General features: G+C 38.2%; 6 protein-coding genes and 1 pseudogene across 8 annotated transcripts; 3 read left to right on the top strand and 4 right to left on the bottom strand.

Moving 5' to 3' along the window:
* Nucleotides 1–473: 473 nt before the first annotated feature.
* On the top strand, nucleotides 474–2,331 carry LOC106417559 (protein SON-like). Its single transcript, XM_013858343.2, has one exon. It carries the CDS (start codon nucleotides 805–807, stop codon nucleotides 2,329–2,331), a length of 1,527 nt encoding a protein of 508 aa, XP_013713797.1. The 5' UTR covers nucleotides 474–804.
* A 5,643-nt stretch (nucleotides 2,332–7,974) lies between these two features.
* Nucleotides 7,975–11,802, top strand: LOC106417880 (cytochrome P450 724B1). Its single transcript, XM_013858604.3, has 9 exons — nucleotides 7,975–9,156; nucleotides 9,289–9,613; nucleotides 9,709–9,861; nucleotides 10,119–10,370; nucleotides 10,442–10,528; nucleotides 10,751–10,829; nucleotides 10,924–11,030; nucleotides 11,122–11,243; nucleotides 11,547–11,802. The coding sequence occupies exons 1-9, from the start codon at nucleotides 8,945–8,947 to the stop codon at nucleotides 11,635–11,637; spliced, it is 1,428 nt and encodes a 475-aa protein (XP_013714058.1). The 5' UTR covers nucleotides 7,975–8,944; the 3' UTR covers nucleotides 11,638–11,802.
* A 168-nt stretch (nucleotides 11,803–11,970) lies between these two features.
* Nucleotides 11,971–12,835, bottom strand: BNAC09G43080D. The gene is made up of 2 exons (XM_013858427.3): nucleotides 12,602–12,835; nucleotides 11,971–12,458 (listed from the first exon to the last, which is right to left on the bottom strand). The coding sequence occupies exons 1-2, from the start codon at nucleotides 12,703–12,705 to the stop codon at nucleotides 12,161–12,163; spliced, it is 402 nt and encodes a 133-aa protein (XP_013713881.1). The 5' UTR covers nucleotides 12,706–12,835; the 3' UTR covers nucleotides 11,971–12,160.
* A 386-nt stretch (nucleotides 12,836–13,221) lies between these two features.
* LOC106418626 (E3 ubiquitin-protein ligase RGLG2) lies at nucleotides 13,222–16,279 on the bottom strand. 3 transcript variants are annotated; one of them, XM_013859366.3, is made up of 9 exons: nucleotides 16,086–16,279; nucleotides 15,235–15,590; nucleotides 14,781–15,120; nucleotides 14,526–14,703; nucleotides 14,333–14,438; nucleotides 14,117–14,244; nucleotides 13,862–14,051; nucleotides 13,731–13,787; nucleotides 13,222–13,624 (listed from the first exon to the last, which is right to left on the bottom strand). In XM_013859366.3, exons 2-9 carry the CDS (start codon nucleotides 15,553–15,555, stop codon nucleotides 13,544–13,546), a joined length of 1,401 nt encoding a protein of 466 aa, XP_013714820.1. In that variant the 5' UTR covers nucleotides 15,556–15,590; nucleotides 16,086–16,279; the 3' UTR covers nucleotides 13,222–13,543. The 3 variants fall into 3 exon arrangements, with proteins under 3 accessions (XP_013714820.1, XP_013714822.1, XP_013714821.1); XM_013859368.3 differs by lacking the exon at nucleotides 16,086–16,279 and adding an exon at nucleotides 15,703–16,062; XM_013859367.3 differs by lacking the exon at nucleotides 16,086–16,279 and adding an exon at nucleotides 15,679–15,862.
* A 1,867-nt stretch (nucleotides 16,280–18,146) lies between these two features.
* On the top strand, nucleotides 18,147–19,926 carry LOC106418385 (GDSL esterase/lipase At5g14450-like). Its single transcript, XM_013859081.2, has 5 exons — nucleotides 18,147–18,536; nucleotides 18,612–18,821; nucleotides 18,907–19,079; nucleotides 19,150–19,423; nucleotides 19,511–19,926. Exons 1-5 carry the CDS (start codon nucleotides 18,269–18,271, stop codon nucleotides 19,756–19,758), a joined length of 1,173 nt encoding a protein of 390 aa, XP_013714535.1. The 5' UTR covers nucleotides 18,147–18,268; the 3' UTR covers nucleotides 19,759–19,926.
* BNAC09G43050D lies at nucleotides 19,555–22,269 on the bottom strand. The gene is made up of 9 exons (XM_013859080.3): nucleotides 21,244–22,269; nucleotides 21,092–21,147; nucleotides 20,946–21,028; nucleotides 20,782–20,860; nucleotides 20,587–20,697; nucleotides 20,384–20,493; nucleotides 20,208–20,291; nucleotides 20,094–20,131; nucleotides 19,555–20,010 (listed from the first exon to the last, which is right to left on the bottom strand). Exons 1-9 carry the CDS (start codon nucleotides 22,139–22,141, stop codon nucleotides 19,940–19,942), a joined length of 1,530 nt encoding a protein of 509 aa, XP_013714534.1. The 5' UTR covers nucleotides 22,142–22,269; the 3' UTR covers nucleotides 19,555–19,939.
* Nucleotides 22,270–22,449: 180 nt separating this feature from the next.
* LOC106418109 lies at nucleotides 22,450–24,963 on the bottom strand (annotated as a pseudogene).
* Nucleotides 24,964–25,978: the final 1,015 nt, after the last annotated feature.

The following is a 25,978-nucleotide window of genomic DNA, read 5'->3' as shown; positions in this document are numbered from 1 at the left end:
ACAAGGTGACTGTTCGGCTTCTGTCCAGATTCGTTGTATCCTGAAGCATGAACCGCAGTAAGGAGAACGGCGGATGTGGGACTGTCCGTATGAACCACCATGTCCAGATTATGAACCATACTGGACCAAGTGTGTCCTATGTCTTCAGATAGGTGAAGGATCCTTGCCTTAGTGAGATTTGGCTGATCAAAGTGCATGAACTGATCAAAAGGGTCGATCAGTCCATCAGTACGGTCGCCGGTATTTGCAGTATGAGGCAATCGAGCCAAAAGAGAGAAGTCTCGATCATTTTGTGAAACCTCATAATCCAAGTCAAGTCTGGCATGATCTTTCTCAAGTCTGGCATGATCCAAGTCAAGTCTGGTACAGTGAAAAACATGAACCTCGGTTGAAATGTTCAGAACGTCCTGAACTCCATGCTGAGCTGGTTCCATGTAATGATCCGTGGACTGCGGCACATCAGGCATATCCCACAGTATCTCCTCCTAACAGCCTTTACCGACTACACCTCCAAGCTCTCTCCATATCTGCTTCACAGAGAGTAGAGAAAAATAAAAAACCATGGATCCTCCCTGTACTTCGAAGATCTGGAAAACTACAATATCTCAGCTAAAGAATGGTCTCGTTTTTACAGACGACCTGCACTCTTTGTAGTGTTTTGGTCCCTGTTACAAAACGCAGATCCTTACTTCAAGATTACATCTACTTCTCCTTTGTTGGGTCCTAGCTCCCACAGAAGAAGGCGGTTCTATTGTCATTCAAGAATTCTCACCCTAGATCTACAAGCTACCTGGAAAATACAAGATGTCTCAGTCACTTACAACCTCCAGCAAGAACAAGGCGATAGTACAAGTGCAAGAGGATGACGACCTGGTTATTCTCCCGGCAGTTGATAACTCGGAACTGATAGCCCGCTTCAAGCTCAGCCTGGTGGGACGGCTCTTCAACAGAGAGAGGCGTAGTGTTGAATCCCTTATTGCTTTACTCCCACGACCAAATATCTGGGACGTTAAAGGCAGAGTCTGTGGAGTAGACTTGGGAAACCAAAGATTTCAGTTTGACTTTGATTCTGAAGATGATCTTCAGAAGGTTCTGAGTAAAAGGCCTTGCCATTACAACAAATGGTCCTTTGCTCTAGAGAGATGGGCACCTCACATAGGTGACTCATTCCCTAACACTATGACATTTTGGGTCACTGCTTTGGGGATCCCCACACACTTCTGGCTTGACCCGATCTTCAGAGCCCTTGGAAGAAGGCTTGGAAATGTGGGTCTGGTGGAAGAAAAAACAGCGAAGTTCCAAGTTGAGATTAATGCTGAACTCCCTTTGAAATTTTCTCTTCGTGCGCAGCTCCCCTCTGGGGAAATTGTTCCAGTCTCCTTGGAATATGTCAACCTCCACCGATGGTGCCACTCCTGCCGTCTAATATCCCACGAAGAAGATACTTGCCCAACGCTATCTGAGGAACAAAGAGAGAACCATCGACTGATAAAGGAAGCTAACAGAGAGGCTAACAGAGACCAAGGCCAACAATCCATACTCGATATGAATAGAAAGGGAGACCTCTCAAAGCGTTTCAGTGCAGCTGCCCCAAAGGCTCCAAGCTATCTCGAGAGACGCTCCGGGAAAGGAACTCAAAGAGATAACCGGGATAGAGTTTGGAAACGCATGGACTCCCGGTATGCTCCTAGAGATGACCACCGTGAGAAAAATCGACATGCCCCTCGCGAAAGAGATATCCTACCACCTAGCAAAGAAGCATACAACAAGAGAAGGTATGATGATTCCTTCGCAGCAAGCAAACATCGTGAAAAAGCCAGGAGGGAAGAGAGGAAGCGTGTACCTACATCACAAAGCTCTAAGGGAGAGATAGCTCCTGAAGAACCCGGTGATAAACAACTTGCGCGGCCTTCCTCTAGCTCAAAAAGAGAGAAAATAGTTGATGTCCCTCTTAAAACATCGCTGACACAATCCCAACTGGCTAAACAAGTCAACTCCTCCCCGGATCATGTCAGGGAACATCCCTTTAGATTAGCCCTCCAGAAATCTTCAGGAGACTTGAAGTTGAAAGGAAAAGTTGGGGATTTGGGAGATTCCTCCGAATCCGTAAGATCAGCAAAGAAGAGTCTGAGGTTCGCCGCTGAGACGAATCGATCACCACCCAAAACCCACCCAAGATCACCACCTAACAGCGAGGAAAGGAAGAAAAAGAGCTGGTATGAGATGACATTGGAGGAGGAAGAAGAGGTAAGCAAACAAGCTACAGATGATAAAGATAAGCCTTACTCGGGTGATCCAGAATTAAATGAAGTTGATGACCCTAATGCGTAGAAAATTCTGGAAGACGACGATTGGATGATTGATGGTGAAAACTTTGATGATGATGACCTGATGGATGAGGATGACTTGCTATACGATGGGAACCACAAGGAAGAAGAGGTTGAGCAGCCGATGGCCCCACAGACTACGCCGAGGCCGATCGCCAATGAGCGCGATGGGGAGAAGAAGGCTGAAGAGACGCTGAACCGGCCCGTGGGGAACGCGACATGGCCTGGCTCCAGCAACAATCATCAGCAACCACCAACCCTTTCATCGCAATCACCGTTCAAGAAGAAGAAAGGATCACCGAACCCTAATGCTGCGGGACTTTCACTGAGGAAGAGGAGCATGCTAAAGGGCCGGGCCTCACCCAAAACCAAGGATGGGCCAGCGCTGGGCTCTAACTCCTATATGGGTCGAATTAATAAACCTTCAAGTGGAGGCAGTGAAGATGTTTCTGCAAAGATAAAGAACAAAACTGCAAAGGTGGGAAGCAAGCCACCCAAGATCCCCAAATGAACACAATAGCGTAGAATTGTCAGGGTGCGGGTGCCGACCTTACTAAGGAGCACCTCCACGAACTTTATCATTGTTTTCTACCTAAATTTCTTCTTCTTTCGGAGACTAAAAACAATCGACATGTCTTGCAAGATGTGCAAGTTTCTTTTGGTTATGATCATGTTTGTACTGTTGAAGCGGTTGGTCGGAGCGGAGGTTTAGCACTTTTTTATATGGATGATCCATCTGTTACTATTTTGTATGTGGACCATCATATGATTGATATCGAACCTAGATTTGAAGGACATGAAATCTTTATGACTTTCGTGTACGGAAACTCTGTTGTCAAACATCGGGACCAAGTTTGGGAACGATTGTCACGCATGAGTACTACACGTAGTAAAGCTTGGTTTATGATTGGAGACTTCAATGAGATCACCGGTAATCATGAAAAGAGGGGAGGAAGACGTCGTCTAGAGAGTTCTTTTCTCCCTTTCCGAATCATGTTAGAAAATTGTGTAATGATGGAATTCCCATACAAAGGAAATTCATTCTCGTGGGTGGGAAAAAGACGATCTGGGAAAGTTAAATGCAAACTAGACATAGTTGTGGCAAATGAAGAATGACACGCCTTATTCAACCAATCAGTTGTGGAATTTTTACAATTATGGGGGTCGGACCATAGACCGGTCCTGGCACGGATTCAGTCTAGGGTTAGGAGGTCACGAAAGAATTTAAGATTTGACAAGAGATGGATTGGAAAGCCGGGCTTCAAGGAAGCAGTAATTTCGGGATGGGGACGATTTGATGAAATTCCAATGAGGAATTATCACCAAAAAGTTACCTCATGTCTACATAAAATTAGCTCATGGAAGAAGCAAAATTCTACAAATTCTGCTATATTGATAAAAGAGTTCAAAGACAAGATAGATTTCGCACAGGATGATGATTTCACTACACAGAAGAACTGGAAGATTTGAGGAAACAACTGATTTTGGCGTTTAGAGAAGAAAATACCTTTTGAGAACAAAAAAATAGAGATCAATGGCATAAAGATGGGGACAGGAACACAAAATTTCATCATGCTATTACAAAGAAACGAAGAGCACAAAATCAGATAATTAGTATCAAAGACAAACATGGGAAGCTGGTAGAGAGTGAAATCGAGGTGGAGAACGTAGCTATTCAATACTTTTGAGATTTCTTCTCTACCTCTTCGCCGACAGAGCTAGACGCCTCACTCCGTTTTATCTCGGAAAAGGTGTCCAATACCGACAATAGGTTACTCTTAAAGGAACCGTCGGAACATGAAATTAAAAAAGCTCTTTTCGATATCAACCCAGATAAAGCACCCGGACCTGATGGTATGACTAGCAAATTATTTCAGAAATTCTGGCAGGAGATGCGGCAAGACATTATTAGACTTGTCCGCGATTTCTTTACGACATGTAGTTTTGACCCACTTTTGAACCAGGCGAATATCTGTCTCATCCCAAAAAAGAAGAAACCCCGGAAAATGACCAATTTTAGACCTATTAGTCTTTGTAATGTCAGTTACAAGATTATATCTAAACTCCTATGCAAGAGACTTAAGAGAGTTATCCCGCACTCGATCTCGGAAACACAATCGGCCTTTGTGGCAAAACGTTTGATTATTGACAATATCCTAATAGCACAAGAGAACTTTCACGCCCTACGGACGAACCAACGATGTAGAGAAGACTTCATGGCTATCAAAACAGATATGAGCAAAGCCTATGCTAGAGTAGAATGGAGCTTTTTAGCTGCTTTGATGATAAAGATGGGCTTTGATGAAAGACTGGTTGACCTCATTATGTGTTGTGTCACGTCGGTCACATATCAAGTCTTAGTCAATGGGCAACCGAGAGGGAGTATCCTACCTAAGAGAGGGTTAAGACAAGGCGACCCCCTCTCTCCTTTTCTGTTTATTCTGTGTACGTAGGCATTGATCTCACTGCTGAATGAAGCGGAAGCAGAGAAGAAGATTACGGGTCTACGTGTTGCTAGGGCAAGCCCGAGGATCTCTCATCTTCTTTTTGTCGATGATAGTCTTTTTTCTGTAAGGCGGAATTAAGCCAATGCAAGGAGATCATAGACATCCTAGATTCATATGGGAAGGCATCTGGACAACGACTAAATGCATCAAAGTCATCGACTTTTTTTGGAAACAGAGTGGAACATTCTCGGAAGCAAGACATTAAAACTGTTTTAGGGTTCTACTCAGAAGGAGGCATGGGGATGTACCTTGGATTACCGGAACAAATTGGTGGCTCGAAGATGAAAGTTTTCTCTTATGTACAAGATCGTTTCAATGGGCGAGTCAACACTTGGTCATCAAGACTTCTTTCTAAAGGAGGAAAAGAAGTTCAAATAAAAGCGGTGGCGCAAGCAGATCCGACATATGTGATGTCGTGTTACTTGCTTCCACAAGGTATAACCGATAAATTAAAAAGCACGACGTCTAACTTCTGGTGGAGCTCAAAACAGAGTAGCAGAGGTATGCATTGGATAACATGGGACGAGATCTGTACCCCCAAAGATTTGGGGGGGACTAGGTTTTCGAGATCTTCATGATTTCAATATAGCGCTTCTTGCAAAACAACTGTGGAGACTGATCCATTACCCAAACTCATTACTCGCACGTGTTCTAAAAGGAAGATACTATAATCACACTACACCATTAGAAGATCGACGTACATACTCACCATCATATGGATGGCGAAGTATTATGGCAGCGAAACCGTTACTTATTTCGGGTTTACGGAACACAATTGGTACGGGTCGAGACACGAGGGTTAGGAGTGAACCTTGGGTTCCAGATGAAGTGGCTCGACCACCTAGACCTGCTGGTCACATTGTATACAGACTACCCCAACTCCTTGTTCAGTCCTTTATTAGTACTGATACCAAGGAGTGGGATACACAGCTCCTTCGAGAGTTTTTTCATCCAGATGATATCCCCTTGATCCTGGGACTGAAACCCTCTCGCTCTCTTGTCCCGGATGGATATTTTTGGAACCATAAAAAATCAGGTGTTTACTCTGTTAAAACATGATATGACTTAATCCGATCGACTAAGTTGAGTCTTTTACAAGGATGGGCCATCAGACCAAGCATTACAGGTCTACAGGGTCAGGTGTGGAAGGTTAAGGCCCCGAGCAAGATGAAGCACTTTCTGTGGCAAGCTATTTCGGGTTGTGTGGCCACGGCAGAGAGACTCACGTATAGACACATGGGCACCGATAGGAGTTGTCCTAGATGTGCTGGCCCAGTGGAGTCGATAAATCATCTTCTTTTTCAATGCCCCCCAGCTCTTCAGGTGTGGGCTTTATCGGACTATCTGTCCCTTCCGGGTTACTTCCCGAGTACTTCCATATATCAAAATATGAACTTCATGTTTTGGAAGAGAAAAGAGGTGGCTCCCTTGAGACTACAATTCGATACCTTTCCATGGATCTGTTGGTACATTTGGAAGGCGAGGAATGATAAATTATTTAATGGGAAAGAAGTATCACCAATTGATATACTTCAACATGCATCCCTGGAGGCCGAATGTTGGAGAAAAGCAAACGAAAAGGAAGAAACAAACGAAGAACATGAAGACCCTCCCCCTATTGAGATTGAGGCAGTGCCCCTTGGATGGCCCAAATCCTTACCTGCCAAATTGATGCATCATGGATTAATGATGGCAGCGTCAGTGGATTAGGGTGGAGTCTTAAGGATCAAATGGGCCTAGAACTCTTCGGATTACGTGCGTGCCAGAGGAGCCTCTCAGCCCTGCATGCGGAGATTGAGGGTTTCTTTTGGGCAGCCTCTTGCATGAGAGACATGAGGATAACCTCGGTACGGTTCGAGACGGACTGCTTAGACCTAGTGGATATGATAACAAACCCGATGGAGTGGCCAGCCTTCACAACAGAGATCGAGGCTTTTCAGAGGATACATGAGGGCTTCAAGAATGTGTGTCTGTCTCATATTTCTCGGAGTCGTAATGGTCGGGCAGATGCGCTAGCAAAGGATGCAAGGACCAGAGGCTACCTGTTTACCCATATAGATCAGACCCAGACAGATGGAGGTGCTCATACGAGAATTGGTTCGTCTGTTCTTCACTTGATCTAGATTTAGATGGGCTGAGAAAGAAAAAAAATGAAATTTACATACCTGATAAAGAAAAAAAATAAAATTTTGTGTTTATCAGGTGTTATAAATTCACATTTTTTTTGTCACATATAAAGTTGGATTATGAATACAATGAATGAATCAAATGACAAGTTCACTTATGTAAAATTTTAATAAGAAATATATTCCAAAAATCATATCAGATTTGAAACATAAGCACTCCATTCGTTGTTAGTGTGAGACCAAATGATATGATTTATTAACTAAAATTTTATATATTTTTATAATGTCTAACGCAATAAAAATGTAAAAGAGAGAAAATAAACAAACGAGTAGATAGAAGTCAAAAGATAGCCAAAAAATGTAATTTACGTACAAACAAACTGATTGCACGAGGGTCCCAGGTTGCATGCACGAGCGTTAAACTTTCATCATGTAGTTTCTTGTTACATTCCTGATATTTACTTTTCTGTTCCATTCTCCATTATTTTGTCAGATTGACTCCATTATTTTGTCAGATTGACTTATCATATACAGCAGAGCTGGACATTTCATCCGTTAAATTTGATTCGATTCGTTATTCGTTTCGATTCGATTCGAAAATTTTGGATATCCGTAAACCTTCGAAGCAAAGCAAATACTAAAACTCAATATCCGTTAAAATCGAAGCAAATCACAATTATTAAAATTTTGGGAAGCGGATATCCGATCCGATCCGATAATATATAAATACATGTATATCTTGATTATATTTAAAGTTTTAAATGTATAAAATTATATAATTGTTATTCTAACATATGATTTGACAAATTCTATTCACATTATTACTTATATAAAAATATTACATAAAAGGAAATGAATAAATTTATGACAATTATATATTTTTCTTAAGTTTTGTCTTATTACAATTGTTAACTAAGTTTAAAAAATTTATAAAATATGTAAATTCACTATTTCTTTTAATTTTTATCTTATATATCATGCAAAAAATATTTTGCAAAATAAATTTATATCAAAATTTTAATATTATTTGCATTAATAAAAACATATGAGATATCCGTAAGTATTCGTAAATACTCGCAAATATCTATTTATTTTCTGGATATCCGTTTTTCCGAATATCCATATTTTTCCTAAGCAAAGCAAATCGAAAAATTAGATATATGTTGCATACGAAGCAAATCACAAACACCTTCAAAAAGTCTGATATCTGATCTGTGCCCAGACCTAGTATATAGTTTACACGATAAACTTACCTTTTAGATATTAATAAATTTTATTATACGGAGAATCTCATTAATTACATAACATTAATTTTGTTCTTCAATATATTCTTTTTGTTAAGAATGTGAAAAAATGAACATATGATACAAGTTGGTAGCTTAGATCCCATTCTGCTGTGAAAGCAGATTGGTTATAACTTCTAAGTGTGCAAATTCTTCAATATATTTCAGATTTAGTTATACATTTGTTAATTATACTGCAATAATAAAAATATTAAATTTGAAATAATCTAGATAGGTTAGTATCTATTACAATAATCTGATCTTCTACTAAAATATATTACATATCTTAAATGGTAAATATTAGTAATGGCACATGCCGAAAATATCTTTTTAAATTACATAACATTATATGGAGAATCATTATATATTTTTTTTTTTTTGAAAAAAGAATCATTATATTTTCATTGTTTTATTGTCACTTATTTGATTCCGATTGTGTAGTCGGAGAAATCTGAAGGTCTTAACTATTATACTTTTTTAGTCATCAACTCAACACAACAAAATAGTAACTTAATCAACAACAAAAGTTGAAAAACAATTATTTTTGATTAATAAAAGGGAAACTTAATTAATTGTGTAAATTTGAATGGATCTGCAATATATTCTATCTTTCTTTGTCTGTATAGAGGCATAATGACCAAGATATAAAGTTATAAGAGAGACACAATTATCAAAAGAGGATCAGTCTAATTAGAAAGACAATGCTGGTGGTCTTCATCTTTTTTGCGTTTGGATTTGTCTTTCTCTCTATATTGATTCTTCACAAATCAGTATCTAAGCAAAATGAAACAACATATCATCACTCATCTCTAAGTGGTAGCATGGGATGGCCGTTTATTGGAGAAACCATTTCTTTCTTCAAGCCTCATAGATCAGACTCCATAGGCACATTCTTGCAACAACATGTTTCACGGTAATAATTCTTTACATAAATGCTTTATTTATTTATTTTGAAGATATATATTTAAAGCAACGCAACATAATACTTCTACTAAAACAATTAACCTAAATGGAGATAATTTTTAATTTTTGAATATGTTTTCAGGTATGGAAAAGTATTCAAGTCAAATATATGTGGTGGTAAAGCCATAGTCTCATGTGAACAAGAACTCAACATGTTCATACTTCACAACGAAGGGAAGTTATTTACATCAGATTATCCAAAAGCGATGCATGACATTCTTGGCGAATATTCCCTCTTATTAGTCACTGGAGAAGTTCACAGGAAACTAAGAAATGTTATCATTAGCTTCATCAATCTTACAAAGTCGAAACCTGAGTTTCTTCTCTGCGCAGAGAATCTCTCCATCTCGATGCTAGCGTCATGGAAAAATTGCCGAGAAATCGAATTCCATAACGAAGTTAAAATGGTAATTAATTTATTATATATAGTCCTTAGTCCTCACAAAACTTAATTAGTCGATCTTTTCTAATTGTAATATCTTTATTGGGTTGAGTCATACAGTTTACTCTTAGTGTTATGGTTAACCAACTCTTGAGCATCAAACCAGAAGACCCAGCAAGACGTTATGTATTGCAAGATTTTTTATCTTATATGAAAGGGTTTATATCGTTACCAGTGCCGCTTCCAGGAACGGCTTATACAAACGCAATTAAGGTTAGATCCTAATACATTAAAATTTCCCAGACAGTAAGAAAATAGCCGAGCTACTAATTGTATTTTAATTTTGAGCAGTAAGATTTTCAGTTTCTCTAACACGTTTTATAAGAATTATAACATGTAGATCAACTTTATAGGGTTTTGTACTTCTGCTATATCCATTTTTGGCTAAAAGCTATATCCAGATATATCAGAACCTATATCTAATTTATACATATAATATATAGTTTTAAATCATTTTTACTGTTTGCTAGGCTAGGAAGAGATTGTCCGCGAGGGTTATGGAGATGATAAAATCCAGAGAAAATAAAGAAGAAGAGATGAATAAAGCATTACGAGAAGAAGATTTTCTAGATGTGCTAATGTCAAGTGAGGATCTAAACTATGAAGAGAAAGTTAGCATTGTACTAGACATTTTGCTTGGGGGCTTTGAAACAAGTGCAACTCTTCTTTCCTTGGTTGTCTATTTTCTTGCTAAGTCTCCAAGCCTCCTTCAAAAACTCAAGGTTTAATTCCTATCTATCTTCTACTTATATATATATCTACATATATAATATATTCATGTGGAAGTGTACAGGAAGAACATGAAGCCATTAGAGCCAAGAAAGGAGATGGAGAACTCTTGAACTGGAAAGATTATCAGAAGATGGAATTCACCCAATGTGTATGGTTCCATTTCCATAAAAGCCGATTCCATCTATAATTTGTTTTTTTTTGGGTTCAAAACTGTTTTGGTGACCAAGTTAACAAAACAGAAAAATCTATACTACTTTACAAATTACAATTGTAGGATTATATTCTGAGTGTCTTTTTTTCTCAATATGTTGATTTTATATATACACTTACCTTACGTCATGAAGTTAATTATATTGGATCGAATTTACAGGTCATGTCTGAAGCACTGCGATGTGGAAATATTGTCAAGACGGTACATAGAAAAGCTACCCACGATATTAAATTCAAAGGTTAGTTAATTTCGATCATCATATATAAAACTTGTACTATTTAGAAGCAAATATTCAGTTAAATTAATGTTAATATAATATGCTCGAAATGCAGAATATGTGATTCCAAAGGGATGGAAGGTGTTTCCTATTTTCACAGCAGTACATCTTGATCCATCTCTCCATGAAAATCCTTTTGAATTCAATCCCATGAGATGGACCGTAAGTAAAATATTTGAAAATGGATACATTCATATGAGAAGGGGAAAAATGGAAATAAGAAACCTTTTGTTTAAAAAAATTATATAAATAGGATAAGGCCAAGATGAACAGAAAAATGACGGCGTTTGGAGGAGGAGTAAGAGTATGTCCTGGTGGTGAACTTGGAAAACTCCAAATTGCTTTTTTCCTTCATCATCTTGTCCTCTCTTATAGGTAAGTCTCAGTCTAAATCAAATCTCTTTTATTTTGACTAATAAATTGGACTATCCGTTATCAGACATAGTCATCTATTTAACTTTTGGGATTTTGTCATGTTTAGAAATGTATTATACCATTTAAATTTCGAAAAATCTCATCAACTTCTGATTTTTTATATTGACTTTGCATGGTTTCAGTTACTTCACTGATTGATAAATCTGCGTTGCAAACATGTGTGTGTTTATCGTGTCGTTGATGTTGATCTTGATGTTTGACACCTCTACTAATTAACCTTACATAAAAATTTCGTACTGGTAGGTGGCAAACAAAGTCAGATGAAATGCCAATAGCGCATCCTTACGTGGAGTTTAAGAGAGGCATGCTTTTGGAGATCGACCCAACAAGTTAAACCCATGAACATTATATAACTGCTTTAATAAGGAATCCATCTTTTTTTTTGATCAACCAAGGAATCCATCTTAGATGTAACTTTAATGTAACTTTCAAACAATTAAAAATTCCAGTGTTTCAACAACATTGACTTAATAATTGTTAGATGTTATTGCTTCCGTCATTTTCAAGTACTGTCTCTAGTCATGGTCTGTATATTGATTAGCTTCGTGTTGCCATCTTGGGATTTTGACACAAAATGAGTAATTTGCCCAAAACAAAATTAAATCAGTGAGTTCAAATATTTGCTTATGTATATGACCTTTTGTATAAATAATTAAATACAATTAAATATTAAAACATTTGTCGATTTCAACTACTTTAATTCCATTATATTACATAAGTTTTTTACTTTACATTTCCGTTGAAATAGTTACAGACCAGACACATAATCAAATGTAATTAAAAATAGAGAATCATAACCATAGTCTCTTATCTGAAAATGGATATATAATTGATGTTTTTTTTTTCATACGTCTTCTTTACATAAGAACTCTAGGAAGAGATACTTTAGAGAGAGGTAAGTTACCATTTTGAACTTGAAAAGATCGGTCGAAGACATACTTAGTGTTAAGAGAAGAAGGATTAACTTGCATGAAAAGGTAATTACCAGCAAAGAGATCACCAAAGTGTGATTGACTCTCCTTCAACCTCTTCAATATTTTTAAAACTCCAATTTTAACCTTACTCGCTTTCTTCCTCACAAATCCCCTAAGTCTCCGGATCTTTACTCTAACTCTAATCCTTTTCCTTCCTCTCAGTGACAGTACTCTCTTGAACCTATATACAAGAAAAGTTCTATTACAAAAAAAATCGCTCAACTCCTCAAGTAATACTTCTATATATAATATCATAGAATTGTGTTGATGACGATTGTGTACATATCCATTATTACATTATAGTATTCATCAAAAACAATCAACCTGTATGGATATGATGACGATCTACTTGTTGTTTCGTTGAAGACATCATCTTCTTGAGAAAGCCTCTTGTAAGGGAGATTGGTGATCTTGGGAGAAAAAGCCATGGAAATTAGATCAAAATGGTGATATTGAATAGTCTCGTAGAGAGTTCTTTGAGAGATGTATATCACACATTAACTATATGAGTTGTCATTATTGTTGATGTTTCAATGTGTATAGTTGGTGGGTCGATTTATGATAAGTGGTTAGGTTGTGTGTACATGAATTTAATGCGATGCCTCAATCTAGGTTTGCAAAGTTTTTTAATATTTATTTTTCCTTGCAATAAATTATTGTATTTTTTAATGTTATTCAAAGTAGGGATTATGGCTGAGAATATATCACATGATTTTTACAAATCTACATTCAGTATAATCCCACTAAAATGAATTCTCAGTTGCATCAAAACACATATTATTATATGGTGTAAGATGGATAAATGGATTAACATGCACATTTGTCTTTGTTACGCAAGCAAGAGTAGAGTACATGGTTAGTTGGTCTGATTGATTAATAATCCCACATGTTTAGGACAACATGTGATTTGTTCACTATATAAGCTAACACGGAGGCTCATTATATGAAAGAAAAAGTAGGTGAATAGTGTAAACTGTCACTACAACCAATTTCAAGAATCAAACTTATCAGAAACAATCACCAAAAGAGCAGAAAACAAAACGATGGTAGACTTAGGATTACACACTGACAACAACATTTACTCCAAAGCAAAGAAGAATGAAAGAATTCAAAGATCAAAGTTAGGAAAGTGATTCAACGAACAAACTAACGTATTACTTTTCTTTTTACAGAAAGAAGATCCCATCTTTCTCGGTGGAGGAAGCTCAGTGATTAGATCCCCAAAAGAAACTGTAAGAAGGTTGTGGATCTTGGTCTACTTGCTTGCTAGTAGAGCTTTATTCTTGTGTGGATTGGTGCACGGCAAATCGGACACATTTGAAGATCCGGTCCACACTCGCAGCATGTCTTGTTGTATCAAAACAAAAAAAACAAAGTTCAATTCCATGTTACAATCTATCCAGTAGTCCTAGAAGAAGAAGAAGATTAATATTGTGCGTTGTAGAGGATTTACCTGATGGCCACAACCAAAGGCCATGTCTTTAGGATTGCTCAGACAAATAGGACATAGCTGTTACACAGAACCAAGAACATTAAGTTCCAAACTTTTTACATAACCATTTCAAACAGATTTTGGAAGCATACCTGGTTATCAAAAGCAGAGGTTGTAGTAGCTGGCTGTGCAGGACTAGACCTTACTGGATAGCTTTCAGTTGGATAAGGAGGTACACTCGGTTTGAAACTTGGAACACGAGGAGTGGCCTTTGGCTTGTTGTATCCACCATGCATTGGAGGTGGAAGAGGGAATCGTTCCGGTATATACCCATTCCTTCTTCTGCAAGAAAACTTCGTGAGTAAAACCTTGAAGCCAAGATAAAAGATAATGTTTTGGGGGTTTACCCTAGAAGGTTAAGCTCTAATGTCGCCTTGTACTGTTGAGGAATCTCCATGAGAGCAGAAAGGGCAAACTCTGTTTCTTTAAAGGACTGAGCTTTGTTCTTTGACATTATCTCTGTGAAGTTCACAAACTAGAAACAGAAAAAAAAAATCATATCAAAAAGATTGAAAACAACTTTGAATCTTTAAATCTTTAAGTGAGCTCTAAAAGTAACATACTTGGAAGTTATCAAAAGCTCTGGAGGGAATGTTATCATCAAACTCCCTCATCATGTCCCATGGTCCATCCCCAACCCCAACTAAGACGATTGATAGAGGAAGCTTACTGCCATAGACAACTCAAATCAAAAATACACAAAGAGAGATAGCTTCAATGGGAATCAAAGTGAAAAGATCAGAGAATGTTCAAAACCTTGCTTCCACGATAGCATCCACAGTCTTCTGTTCTTGCGGACTTAACTGTCCGTTTTCAGTGTCAACACTTCTTGTAACCTGCCCATCTGCTATTATCACTAAGACATGATACTGGCCACCACTCTGCTCGACAATGGTCATGGCCATGTCAATGATGGGAGCAAATGAGGTTGGCCCTGAAACATTTTCACATCAATGGTTTGAATAGCTTAGTTAACGTTTGATGAAACTTTAGGGAAAGAAAGAAAGAAACCTGCGAGCTTAAGCTGAGGGACGATCTCTTTATAGCGACCAAGCACTTCCTCAAACCCATTACAGAACCTATCCTCAGGATTGAAACTAAACACGTCTTGATCATGCGTTGACGCATCTCCAAAACCGTAACATGGAATCAAGTTGTCCTCGTCAAAGGCGGCTAAGGTTCTTCCTATGATGGTTATGGCCTGTTCATAAGGATTGGGACTATTGCCTATGAAGTGTAGGCTTTTCCTATTAAAGGACCTGGCTCCTGTCCATTCATTGCTCTTGGTGAAATCAATACCAACAATGAGATTAGAAGATTCTAGACCTGCACCTGCAAGAGCCTCCGTCACCTAAATGAAACAGGACAATAATGTGAAGCTTTACTGTCAAAACACATAAGACTCTACTGCTTTGTGATCATCATCAACTAAGAAAGCAAACAAGATTCCTTATTCTCAGCTCACCTGCTCTAAAGAGGAGTACTCATCAGAGATTTTTGAATACTTGCGCTCCAACCTCTTCTTATTATTGCCATGGCTTTGAGACGGCGGAGGTTGAGAATAAGGCTGAGTGGTATATGAAGGTGAAGGGAGAGGGTGTGTATACTCAGGAGGTGGAGGAGCATATGAAGGCGGAGGAGGATAGGTATAGCTATCAGGACCGTATTGAGGATAGCTTTGATGAGAAGCCCATGAAGAAGAAGATGCTGCTGAAGGTGAAGAAGCTGACCTAGACGATGATGAAGACTCCTGTCTCCAGTTTTCCTTTGAGTTCCCTGTCCCCATGAAACAGCTAAACCACTTTGATTCAATTCAGTAACCTACACAACAAAAAGATTTGGTATTTAGAGTATATTCAATAAACCCAGAAGAAAATGCAGAAACTTGGTGGAGGTTATGATGTATAACTCGAAAGATGATGGATGCAGGAACCTAATTTGTTTAAAAAGGTGAAAGCTTTGATCTTGGGACAGGTGTTGAATTATCTTATGAAATTGAAGGTTGGTGGTCTTCTTTATAGAGAAAGGAGATTCAATTCAATCACGTCTCCCTCATAGACTGGGCAAACAAACCAATAAAAACGATGACTTTCTAGATTAAGATAAAGTCAGTCTTTTGACGAAACTTGCTGCAATACTCTCTAACCCCCTCAGAATTAGTATAAAAAAGAAAATCTACTTTTCTGACAAATCTACGAGCTCTCCAATTAGTTGTTTCCACGAATTAATCAAGCAAAACATAGATACGATGTTGAATCTCCCGACATTATGTGGAGGAAGAGTGTAGTGATAAGAGAGGATAGATAAAGTGTCTACCTTTTTGAATTTGAGGAGGAAGAAGAAGAAGCAACATGAATGACGAATCACAGAGAGTGAGTGAATGGTGAATCGAATCCAGCAGAGTTCGCCTTTTCTTCTAAAGCAGTTTCACTTTCTTCTCTCTCTGCTGTTTCGGTTTTGTTTCTATCAAATCATTAAGAGAATCAAATTTCTATTTTTTTTTTCTTTAAAATAAACACGCTAATGGCGGTTAATTTATAATTATCACTTTGATTAATATTATTTACTCTTCCAACTTTTACAAAGTCCAAACAAGTCTAAAAACAAATAATCAGTTGACAATTTCTTGACTGCTTTCAATTTTTAAATTACAAATAGGTAATAGTTAATTTTTTTTAATGATTTTCAAGTGATAAATATATATTATAGTGATTACAGCTAATTAGGATCTAAATATTGCAAACCTTCAGAATTATTAATCACAATTAGAAAATCATTTTTAAGAACACTGCTTGGTTTTTGGAAAATTAGTAGTTAATGATAACAATGAGACTCTTGTGAAATATAGAAATGGATGGTAATGAGACGTTTCCGTCCACGTCATATCTATCTTCAGTGTTTTTTTTTGTTCTTTCGTGTCACCGTTGTCTATTGCTCTATTCTTTCCGTTATTGCTTGATATAGGTATTGACTTTTGAATTTTATTATCATTTCTTCTCTTTTGTTTTGGTCGTCAGACAATGAAAATGTATATAATTCTCCTTTGTTCTAAAAATCGGCCCCCTAGACGCTACAATTCACTCTTCCGCCCCAATTTATGTCAAATCGGTTTAAAAAATCGTATATCCAACTTTTTTCGCCTAGACCGCCTAAATGACCGTCTAGCCGCCTAGGCGGCCGCCTAATCTATTTTTATTATTATTTTTTATTATTTTTTTATTTTAAATAATATTTTTATTTGTTTATTTGATCTAAATTTTTATAAATATCATTTATATTCATAATTTTGATGAAAATTACACTATATTAAGTTTATATATTCTATTTGTATGTTTTATACAATTTTAAACATGAAAATGTATTAATGTTATACACAATTAAAGATTAACATGTTTTATAACATAGTAAACCATCTAAAAATTCTGCCCCACATAATTTTCGATTAATCCCCGATTTTCTCTTTAAGCGCTAGGTCCAACTCCACTCTCCGACCAGCGCCTAGCGTTTTCTGGAACATGGTAATTCTCTAATTAACGTGTACTACTTTCAATATGACACTTATTGTTTCCTTTGGGGAGCAGACACGACACGTGAAAATTAAATGGACTTCAGTTTATGAAGCTTCCTTACCCCGTGAATTATGCATTTCTCTTTTTTTGCTGTTGGACCGTTCTTTCAAGAAGCAAGCAAGATGTACGTGGAATGCACTATTAATAAACCAAATAATCAGAGGATAACATTAAATATCCAAACCCGAACCGAAATCATCAGTTACACCGGCCCAAAAGCTGAACCTAAGTAAATTTGCAAAGAGTGGGTCCCTGGTTCGAATAATGGAGATTTTAAAAGTTGGTCTTGGGCCGAAATACGTTATGGGCTCGAACCCCCCTAAAAGGAAGAAAAGAATAGAAAAAGAAACATCTATAAAGCCCAATCGATTACAAACAATTAAACGTAAAATATACAATTACAGGCCCATTAAATTTTAACCGCGTCTTTTTATATTAACATGCGCAGTCCTTTTGTCTGATCTCTCGCGGGAATCTACCGTCTCTCACCCACACTGTTCACACTACCTTCTCTTCACCAGCAGCTGATTTAACGGAACAGATCAAGAAACATGTGCTACTTTACGGTTTAAAATAGTTGGTGGATTTCTTCTCTAATTATTATCTAAAGTCGTAGAAATATTTATGGCTTTGAGGTAAATTGAAGGTACCGACAATAATAACCGTTAGCGCGTCTTTTCTGGCTTCCAACTACAGCACAGCTCATGACTGTTCGAACTGTGGTCCGGTCCAACTCTCAAGACACGTTTATCCTTTTTCTTTTTTCTACTTCTGTCCTTTTCATAACAAGACAAAATCATTTTTTGTTCCGAACCCTTTTTCAGACAAATCTAAAACTAAATGCCTTTATAATTAAGACACTAGAGAGAGACACATAGTGTGAAGAAGTGACATTATCATTACACACACTCTCTCTCTCACTTTACCACGATGAAGAGCGATCTTGAAAGGGCACGGCTTATGGTATCTTCTGCTGTGTTTCCATGTCTTCTTCTCTCCCTCCTAATAACAGTGACAACAGCTGCTCCAGTTCAGCGTACGTGTGCTTTTCCGGCGATTTACAACTTCGGAGATTCTAACTCCGACACTGGAGGAATCTCCGCCGCCTTCGAGCCCATTAGAGCTCCTTACGGTCAAGGTTTCTTCCACAAACCCGCTGGACGAGACTCCGATGGTCGTCTCACCATTGATTTCATAGGTGACAAAAAAGTTTACATAGAAAAACAGAGCTTCCAAAACCTAAACCATTGATTTATGATTCGTTGTTTCGTAGCTGAGCGTGTGGGACTACCGTACTTGAGCGCGTACCTAAACTCACTAGGATCGAACTTCAGACATGGGGCTAACTTTGCAACAGGTGGATCAACCATAAGAAGGCAAAACGAAACCATTTTTCAATATGGGATCAGCCCGTTCTCTCTCGATATGCAGATTGCTCAGTTTGATCAGTTCAAATCAAGATCTGCAGAGCTGTTCTCACAAAGTCAGTTCCTTTTGTTTAAAGCTCTCTGTTATCTCTTGTCACAGTCACATGATGATAATGACGTGTGTCGTCTGTTGCTTCTCAGTTAAGATTAGATCTGAAAGAGAGAAGCTTCCAAGACAGGAAGAGTTTGCAAAGGCTTTGTATACTTTTGATATTGGGCAGAATGATCTCTCTGTTGGGTTTAGGACAATGAGCGTCGACCAACTCAAGGCGACGATACCCGACATTGTCAGCCACTTAGCCTCTGCTGTTCGGGTTAGATTCTGAAAGAGTATGCAATGTTATTCTCTCTGCTTCTGAATAACGCTTTTATGATTGCTCACAGAACATATATCAGCAAGGAGGAAGAACATTTTGGATCCACAACACAGGCCCTTTCGGTTGTCTACCAGTAAACATGTTCTACATGGGGACTCCTGCGCCAGGCTACTTGGACAAATCCGGCTGCGTGAAAGCTCAGAACGAAATGGCGATGGAGTTCAACAGGAAGCTCAAGGAAACAATCATTAATCTAAGAAAAGAACTCACCAGAGCAGCCATCACTTACGTTGATGTCTACTCTGCCAAATACGAAATGATGAGCAATCCTAAGAGACTAGGTTACAAGAACCCTTCTCAACGCAATCCAAATCGTTGCAACCAACATATTCTCTAGAAAGTTGTAAACTTTGTTCTTGTTTTTGTAGGATTTGCAAATCCATTGAAGGTATGTTGCGGCTACCATGAGAAGTATGATCACATCTGGTGCGGAACTAAAGGGAAAGTGAACAATACCGAAATCTACGGTGCCCCATGCCGGAACCCGGCAACGGCTGTGAGCTGGGATGGAGTTCACTATACCGAAGCTGCAAACAAGCATGTGGCTGATCGTACACATGGTGGATTGCTCACAGACCCTCCAGTTCCAATCACTCGAGCTTGTTATAGACAGTGAGATTTAGTACAAAGAGCTTGAAATGTAGTTTGAAGCAAAATAAAGATTTGGGTCTTAGATAGACTCTTAGCCGATAATGTAAGCTTTTAAAAGAACAAACAATGATCTATGTAAGCCTCTGTAAACCTTTGTTTGTCGTTTAAAAGAATCCTCCGTTGATGGATCTTCTACTCGTTTTCTTCTAGAAGTAGTTTTTGGTGATTGCTGCTTCTAACTCATTGAACTCCCAAGCATCGTTAGCAGAATATTCACCTGAACCCCATAGAAGAAAACCGTAAGAGTGAATTACTCTTCACTGAAGACCAAATTGATACGCGGACAATAAAAGAACCTACCGATTGAGTCTCGCCGGAGAGCAGTGAGGTGAGCACAACTGCAGCAAAAAGAAATGATATTTAGTAACTTTTTGGATGTGTTAGGTATATCAACAACGGTGAAACTTTTTTTACCTTCCAAGAGCTTTAGCAAGATCTGCACAGAGAGATCTTATGTATGTACCCTTGGAGCATACAACTCGGAAGATCAGATTCTGTCTGTAAAAGATAAACGAGAGAATCTTTAGTGAGACCTATACAGAAACACTGTTATTAAATTGCTTATGCACTGTACAGAAAATGAATTGAACCTGTCATCTAAACTGCGTTCTATGTCAAACTGAAAAATCGAAATTCGTCTGGGAGAAAGCTCCACGGTTTCTCCTCTTCTCGCCTTGTCGTACATCTTCTCACCTCCAACCTGAACAGAACTTACAGTTAAAAGAAAGCTAGAAAGCAATGTAACCCATGATAAGGCACGGCTTTAAAACTTTAAAGATTCAGCAATGCTCACTTTAATAGCTGAGAACATTGGAGGAACTTGCCATATCTCGCCAAGAAAAGATGTCAAAGCTTTCTTAATGTCATCGTCCTTAATATGCTCCCAAGGCTCTCGTTGAATCACCTGCATCAATATCACCATTGAGCAAGCAAACTCTAACGAAGAAATGAACTATCACAAACAAGGAAAGGTGTCGTTGGAGTTTACAGGAGAGTCAGCGTCTAAAGTTGAAGTGGCTTCACCAAGACGAAAAACTCCGCTATAACCTTTGATCATCCCTTGGTATCTGCAGATACAAAGGACTGTTTTTAGCTTTTCTTTCTGTAGATCATCACAGAGAGAAACATTTCTCGATTAATAAATCCACAAACCTGTCAACCACCTTGGTAGCTTTACCAACACAGACGATTAAGAGACCAGTAGCCATAGGATCAAGTGTCCCAGCATGACCAACCTGAGAAATACTAATAAGCTACATTTTCCAAATCTTGGATTGGACAAGGGTTAAAGCAAGAACCTTCTTCACTTTGACTATTCGTCGTAGCTTACCACAGACGGTGAATGAAGTCCATCCTACAAAACAACACGATAACAAAATCACAGAACACATTACAAAAGACAAAAAAAAAAAAAAGAGAGAGAGAGAGAGAGATAAGAGACTACACACACCTTTGGGTTTGTTCACCAAAAGCACTGTACCGTTAGGACCATCCCATCTAGGAGGAAGCTCACCGTTCCTCGTCACAAGAAAAGGCTCTCCATCACCATCACCACCACCACTAGCCACACCTCTCTCATTAGCTGACTTCGTCAAACCCTTGAAAAACTGTTCCACTTTCTTCTCAGTAACACTCTCCTCTACCTTCTCCTTATCCTTCACTTCATCAAAAAACACAAACTTCTCATCATCACAATTCTCCGCATCACCACCATCCCTTTTCTTCTTCCCAGTAACTTTCCCGGAGGGAGACTCTCCAGGCTGCAAGAAAGCCTTATCCAAGCCCTGATCAGGAAAATACTTCTTCTCCAGCTGATACACCATCTTATAATGCTTATCCTTCTCCCACGGATACGCAAACGTGTCGTAGAAATACAACTCCTCCTCCCTCTGATGCAACCTATCGAACTCCACCACCTCTGGCTTCAGCTCCACGAATCCTTCATCTGATTTCCTCCCTCCTTCGTCCTCGGAATCTGATCCGTACAGCCTCTTCCTCCTCTTGCTGTAGTACTTCCTCTTCTCCTTGTCCATCTCCGGGTCTCCCGAACCGGGTCGGCCCTTTTCGCGCTCCGAGGCGAGTTTGTTGTCGACCCAGGAGTCGAAGTCCGGGTCGGGGGAGGAGGTGGATTCGATGGCTCGAGGGGATTGGGGGCGGCGGCGGGGTTGGGAGAGGGAGGACTGTGTGGGGCGGTTGATGATCATGTCGTATTGGAGTGGGTACGGAGTTGAGGAGAAGAAGTAGGGTTTATGGATGATTCTCGGTTTGATTGAGAAGGGGAAGTGAGAGGAGAGAGCCGTTATTGCTGATGATGACATTAGTCTTGTGAAGTGTAGAGATTTCGCCATTGGTGGGAATTGGCGGCGGGTGAATTATCAAATCCAACTCCGGCGGCGATTATTCGCCGTACGTCCAGCGGAGATGATAATTATGTTGAGTGATGAATTAGAACGACATGATGTTTTCTCTTCAATCGTTGAGACGGCACATGGTCTGCTTGGCTTCACTTAAGTGTTTGATTTTGGGATTGACTATTCAATTGATCTAGTCCATTATTCGGTTTAGTACTCGGTTGATCCATCATACCAGTTTCCCTATTTATTTATGTTTTGGCTTCAGATTTTCATTTGAAACTATTCTATCAAAATTTTAAAAATTATAAACATACTGTTAATATTTAAAATACTAATATAATTGTGAAAGTTTTAAAGAATACATTAGTCTAAAACATAGGATAACAAATATGTAGTCGGACACAATCAAGAGAAATGTAAACTTTATGACATGTACTAAGCTCAAGTATACAACCTAAAGAGCCAAGTTGTGTTTTCTTAGTCTAAGAGTTCTACTGCTCTAGTAATGAGCTCAGGGCTTTGATAAAGTCTTAAGATTAGAATTGTTCAGACGCGTAGGGACAAGCTTTACTGGCTCAACAATGAATCCAGCTTTCTTACATTCTTCTTCGAGAAGTTTGACCTGAGATGGCCCGTCGGGGCAGAAAGCCACCACAGCTCCTCCGCTTCCAGTGAACTTTGCAGCTGCACCGATCTTACGTGCCACTTCCACCATTTCTATGTTCATAGCTCCCAAACATTCATCTCCAAACATAATCCTGCAGAGAGAGAAAAAAAGATGACTTGTGTTAGGTTTTGTTTAGTTTTGAACTGTGTGGTGGGTCTTATTATTGGTTAGCTTCGAAGGTCGAAGTTACGGTTCATGAGTTCTTTGAGCTTGGTGTAATCTTTATTTAGTAATGCAGTTCGACCTTCTTCTGCTAGTTTTGCAATTTCTGCCATTGATGATATTATGAACTCATCACCATCTAACCACTTTCTACGAACCGTGCTATGAACCTGCCATTTAAATATAAGCAATGCTCAGAAATATAGCAATAAAACAAGAGCAGAAACAGAAACCGGAAGAGCATCATCGCTGATAAAAAAAAGTTTTTAACGAATTAAAATTAATAAATAAAATTAAAACCAATCATAACATGACAAGTCAGCAAAAAACTCATCTCTCAAGAAGAGACATTTTTGTTCCCTCTTCAATTTTTCTGTTTTTTTTTTAATTATTTTTTATTTTTTAAACGAGAAGAGCTTTGGTGAGAAACTAGCAATGTTGATGCTCTAAGATCACCATCAACGCAAATGTTTGATGGAGTGCTTTTTGGTGGAACCCACCATAAAACAAGAAAACAGAGTGCTTAAAATACCTGATTAGGCGTCGCTGCTTAAGCTGTTTCGCGGGTCTCACTAATACTTGCCCGCGATAGGTTTGTTTTTGATTTTTTAAATTTTTTTTAAACAGAAAAAAAAAAAAAAATTAAGCACCCCAACCCACTTGGGGTACTAGGATCAATGGTGTTCTAAGTAAAACAGTTTTAAATAGGTCTCTGAAAAGCCGGATCTAAGCTGAAATATTGACATTGATCTCCAACTTTTTGAAAATTATATACATAGATATACGTCCTCTAAATTAAAGATTTTTTATAAGGTTTTTAAAATATGTTTATAGTCCCCAAAATCTAATATTCTCTCTTACTTTCCCAGAGTCACTAGGATTCTCAGCATAGATGAGATGCAGAGGAGGAAGAAGGTTGATATCCATTATAGTGTAAATTCCATAACCAACTCTCTCCATATGCTCTTTACTAAAATCCTGCAGAGCAAAGAAGATCAGAACACGAGCGATATTGATGAATGCTGGAATTTTAGGGTTTATATCATCAGAGTTGCAAGGATGTCAATCTAACCATGTGAACAAGACCACCACCATAGACTTGAGCAACACGGTCTTGAAGACCTGCAACAATACCAAGTTCTTTTTCGGCATTAAGAATAAGGTTAGGTCTAACTTCTATCCTTATTAAATGCCTGACACTGTAGAAATCGAGTAGCAGATACAATTGCACTAGAACCCGAAAGCCCCGTCTCAAAAAAAAAAACTTCAGTTAATTAATACATCAAAACATGAGCTCAAACCATAGACAAAAAACAAGCTAGTAGAGAAACCTGTCTGGGGATATTGGTATCATAAGATAGAGTGAAGTTTCTGTCATGAAGATGAATGTCATTATCTTTGCAATAGCTGCGGAATACTTTACATATTGCCATTAGTAACCTTACACCTCCGTAGTACCCTTCACTTTTCAATCGACAAACCTAGAACCAAAGACACAAGTGTTAGAAACTATTGAACAAAGATTTGAAAGACTAAACATAACATGCTAGATTCAGTAATTAAACAACATCAAGCAGTCAAAGGACGAAATGAATCCCTGTACTTATAGAACCGGTGCAAAATCAAACCACGTGAAACCTAAAAACAACGCTAACCAATTCAAAAAGCATTTAAATCGGAACAAAGACAGCCGAACGTACGAGATTATCGAGAGAGTCGAAGCGGACAAGGTCATAGTAAGGATGAGGCTTGATCAAGAGATGGTCGGATGGCTCTATATAGTTTAGCCGACGCCCAAAAATTGCCGATGGTAAAGGATATCGTGCGGCCGAAGTAAACATCGCTAGGGTTTCCCAGAAACCCTATTCTAGCGAACGAGCGATGCTCCAACACAGCCTTGTTGTTATCCTCACGGGAACTCGCCGGTTTCGGATTTGGATCCATACTCGCCTATTATGAATTTCAGATGTACGTAGTGAATTTTCATTAGACTGCGTGCGCGTCTATTTATAGCTTGGTTCTTCACATATATGGGTCCCGCTGAGTTCGTGTTCGGATAACTTTTACACGTCAGGTAAGGATCAAGTCTTTGATAAAGTCTTCAGTAACTGATAACTTGAATAGATTCGTTGACCAATAGCTAATTGGCCTTATCTTAATAAATTATTGGGCCTTCTGAATAATATGGAAGCTCTTTATGACGAAATCTAAGTATTTTTCATGAACATAAAGCTGGAGGATACAAACCGAATTAGATCGGGGGAAATGAACCTTACTTAATTGTTAGAGATTATATACTCTTTATGTTTCTTAAAAAATTATCACTTACACACATTTCACATGTATTAAGAAAATAATTGAAATGTATTACATCTTTAATCAATAGTATTTTTAATAAATTTATTTATTTATTAAAACCAATGCATTTTACAATTAATATTCAACTGAAAATATATATAAAATGCATTGAAATTATAAAACGACATTTTTTATACTATAACGAAAAATACCAAAATGACACTTTTTGAGAAATTACATGTTTCCCGCATCTCTATCTTAAGATTCAAAACATGTTAAAATATATTTCAGCTACATTTCGATGCTTCTCCAACCAATTGGATCTAACTCAATAAAAGTACTAATAAGCAAACGCAAACGACAAAGTCTTTGGAAAATCCTAAAGGGACAAACATGTTACTACAAAATTGGTGGGGTGATCGTGTAGCGTGATGGACCATGTTCTACTTTACGCGCGTTTTGTAAACGGTGGTCGACCAATGGGTATGATAATAAATTATGAAGATACGTATAACTAGCTATGAAGACGGTTGGATATCTAATCTAACTTGTTGGGTCAACAAACACTCTATTCGAGTCTAGGTCTAGAGTTGTTGGATTCTTTTATTTTCAGCCCTACCAATGTTTTGGATTATTCCTTTCACCATGTATGAATATGATATTTTCTTCCTTCTCGTGCTTGTTCCTCCATATTTATATCACGG

The sequence above is a fragment of the Brassica napus genome, chromosome C9 (assembly GCF_020379485.1).
Source record: "Brassica napus cultivar Da-Ae chromosome C9, Da-Ae, whole genome shotgun sequence".
NCBI lineage: Eukaryota > Viridiplantae > Streptophyta > Magnoliopsida > Brassicales > Brassicaceae > Brassica > Brassica napus.
Note: the sequence above shows the minus strand (reverse complement) of the source record. Positions and strands in the feature narration are given on the sequence as shown.

What these genes read in the sequence shown, in the direction of transcription:
- LOC106417559 (XM_013858343.2), top strand. Translation starts at nt 805, where the DNA reads ATGTCTCAGTCACTTACAACCTCCAGCAAGAACAAGGCGATAGTACAA.
- LOC106417880 (XM_013858604.3), top strand. Translation starts at nt 8,945, where the DNA reads ATGCTGGTGGTCTTCATCTTTTTTGCGTTTGGATTTGTCTTTCTCTCT. An exon ending in GCCTCCTTCAAAAACTCAAG is followed by an intron (nt 10,371 to 10,441) that starts GTTTAATTCCTA and finishes GGAAGTGTACAG; the next exon opens with GAAGAACATGAAGCCATTAG. An exon ending in AGATGGAATTCACCCAATGT is followed by an intron (nt 10,529 to 10,750) that starts GTATGGTTCCAT and finishes TCGAATTTACAG; the next exon opens with GTCATGTCTGAAGCACTGCG.
- BNAC09G43080D (XM_013858427.3), bottom strand. Translation starts at nt 12,705, where the DNA reads ATGGCTTTTTCTCCCAAGATCACCAATCTCCCTTACAAGAGGCTTTCT. An exon ending in TCGTCATCATATCCATACAG is followed by an intron (nt 12,459 to 12,601) that starts GTTGATTGTTTT and finishes TCTTGTATATAG; the next exon opens with GTTCAAGAGAGTACTGTCAC.
- LOC106418626 (XM_013859366.3), bottom strand. Translation starts at nt 15,555, where the DNA reads ATGGGGACAGGGAACTCAAAGGAAAACTGGAGACAGGAGTCTTCATCA. An exon ending in TTAGAGCTTAACCTTCTAGG is followed by an intron (nt 14,052 to 14,116) that starts GTAAACCCCCAA and finishes GTTTTCTTGCAG; the next exon opens with AAGAAGGAATGGGTATATAC. An exon ending in CCTTTGGTTGTGGCCATCAG is followed by an intron (nt 13,625 to 13,730) that starts GTAAATCCTCTA and finishes TGATACAACAAG; the next exon opens with ACATGCTGCGAGTGTGGACC.
- LOC106418385 (XM_013859081.2), top strand. Translation starts at nt 18,269, where the DNA reads ATGAAGAGCGATCTTGAAAGGGCACGGCTTATGGTATCTTCTGCTGTG. An exon ending in TCTCACCATTGATTTCATAG is followed by an intron (nt 18,537 to 18,611) that starts GTGACAAAAAAG and finishes GTTGTTTCGTAG; the next exon opens with CTGAGCGTGTGGGACTACCG. An exon ending in ACTTAGCCTCTGCTGTTCGG is followed by an intron (nt 19,080 to 19,149) that starts GTTAGATTCTGA and finishes GATTGCTCACAG; the next exon opens with AACATATATCAGCAAGGAGG.
- BNAC09G43050D (XM_013859080.3), bottom strand. Translation starts at nt 22,141, where the DNA reads ATGGCGAAATCTCTACACTTCACAAGACTAATGTCATCATCAGCAATA. An exon ending in GAATAGTCAAAGTGAAGAAG is followed by an intron (nt 21,029 to 21,091) that starts GTTCTTGCTTTA and finishes AGTATTTCTCAG; the next exon opens with GTTGGTCATGCTGGGACACT. An exon ending in CTTTAGACGCTGACTCTCCT is followed by an intron (nt 20,698 to 20,781) that starts GTAAACTCCAAC and finishes ATATTGATGCAG; the next exon opens with GTGATTCAACGAGAGCCTTG.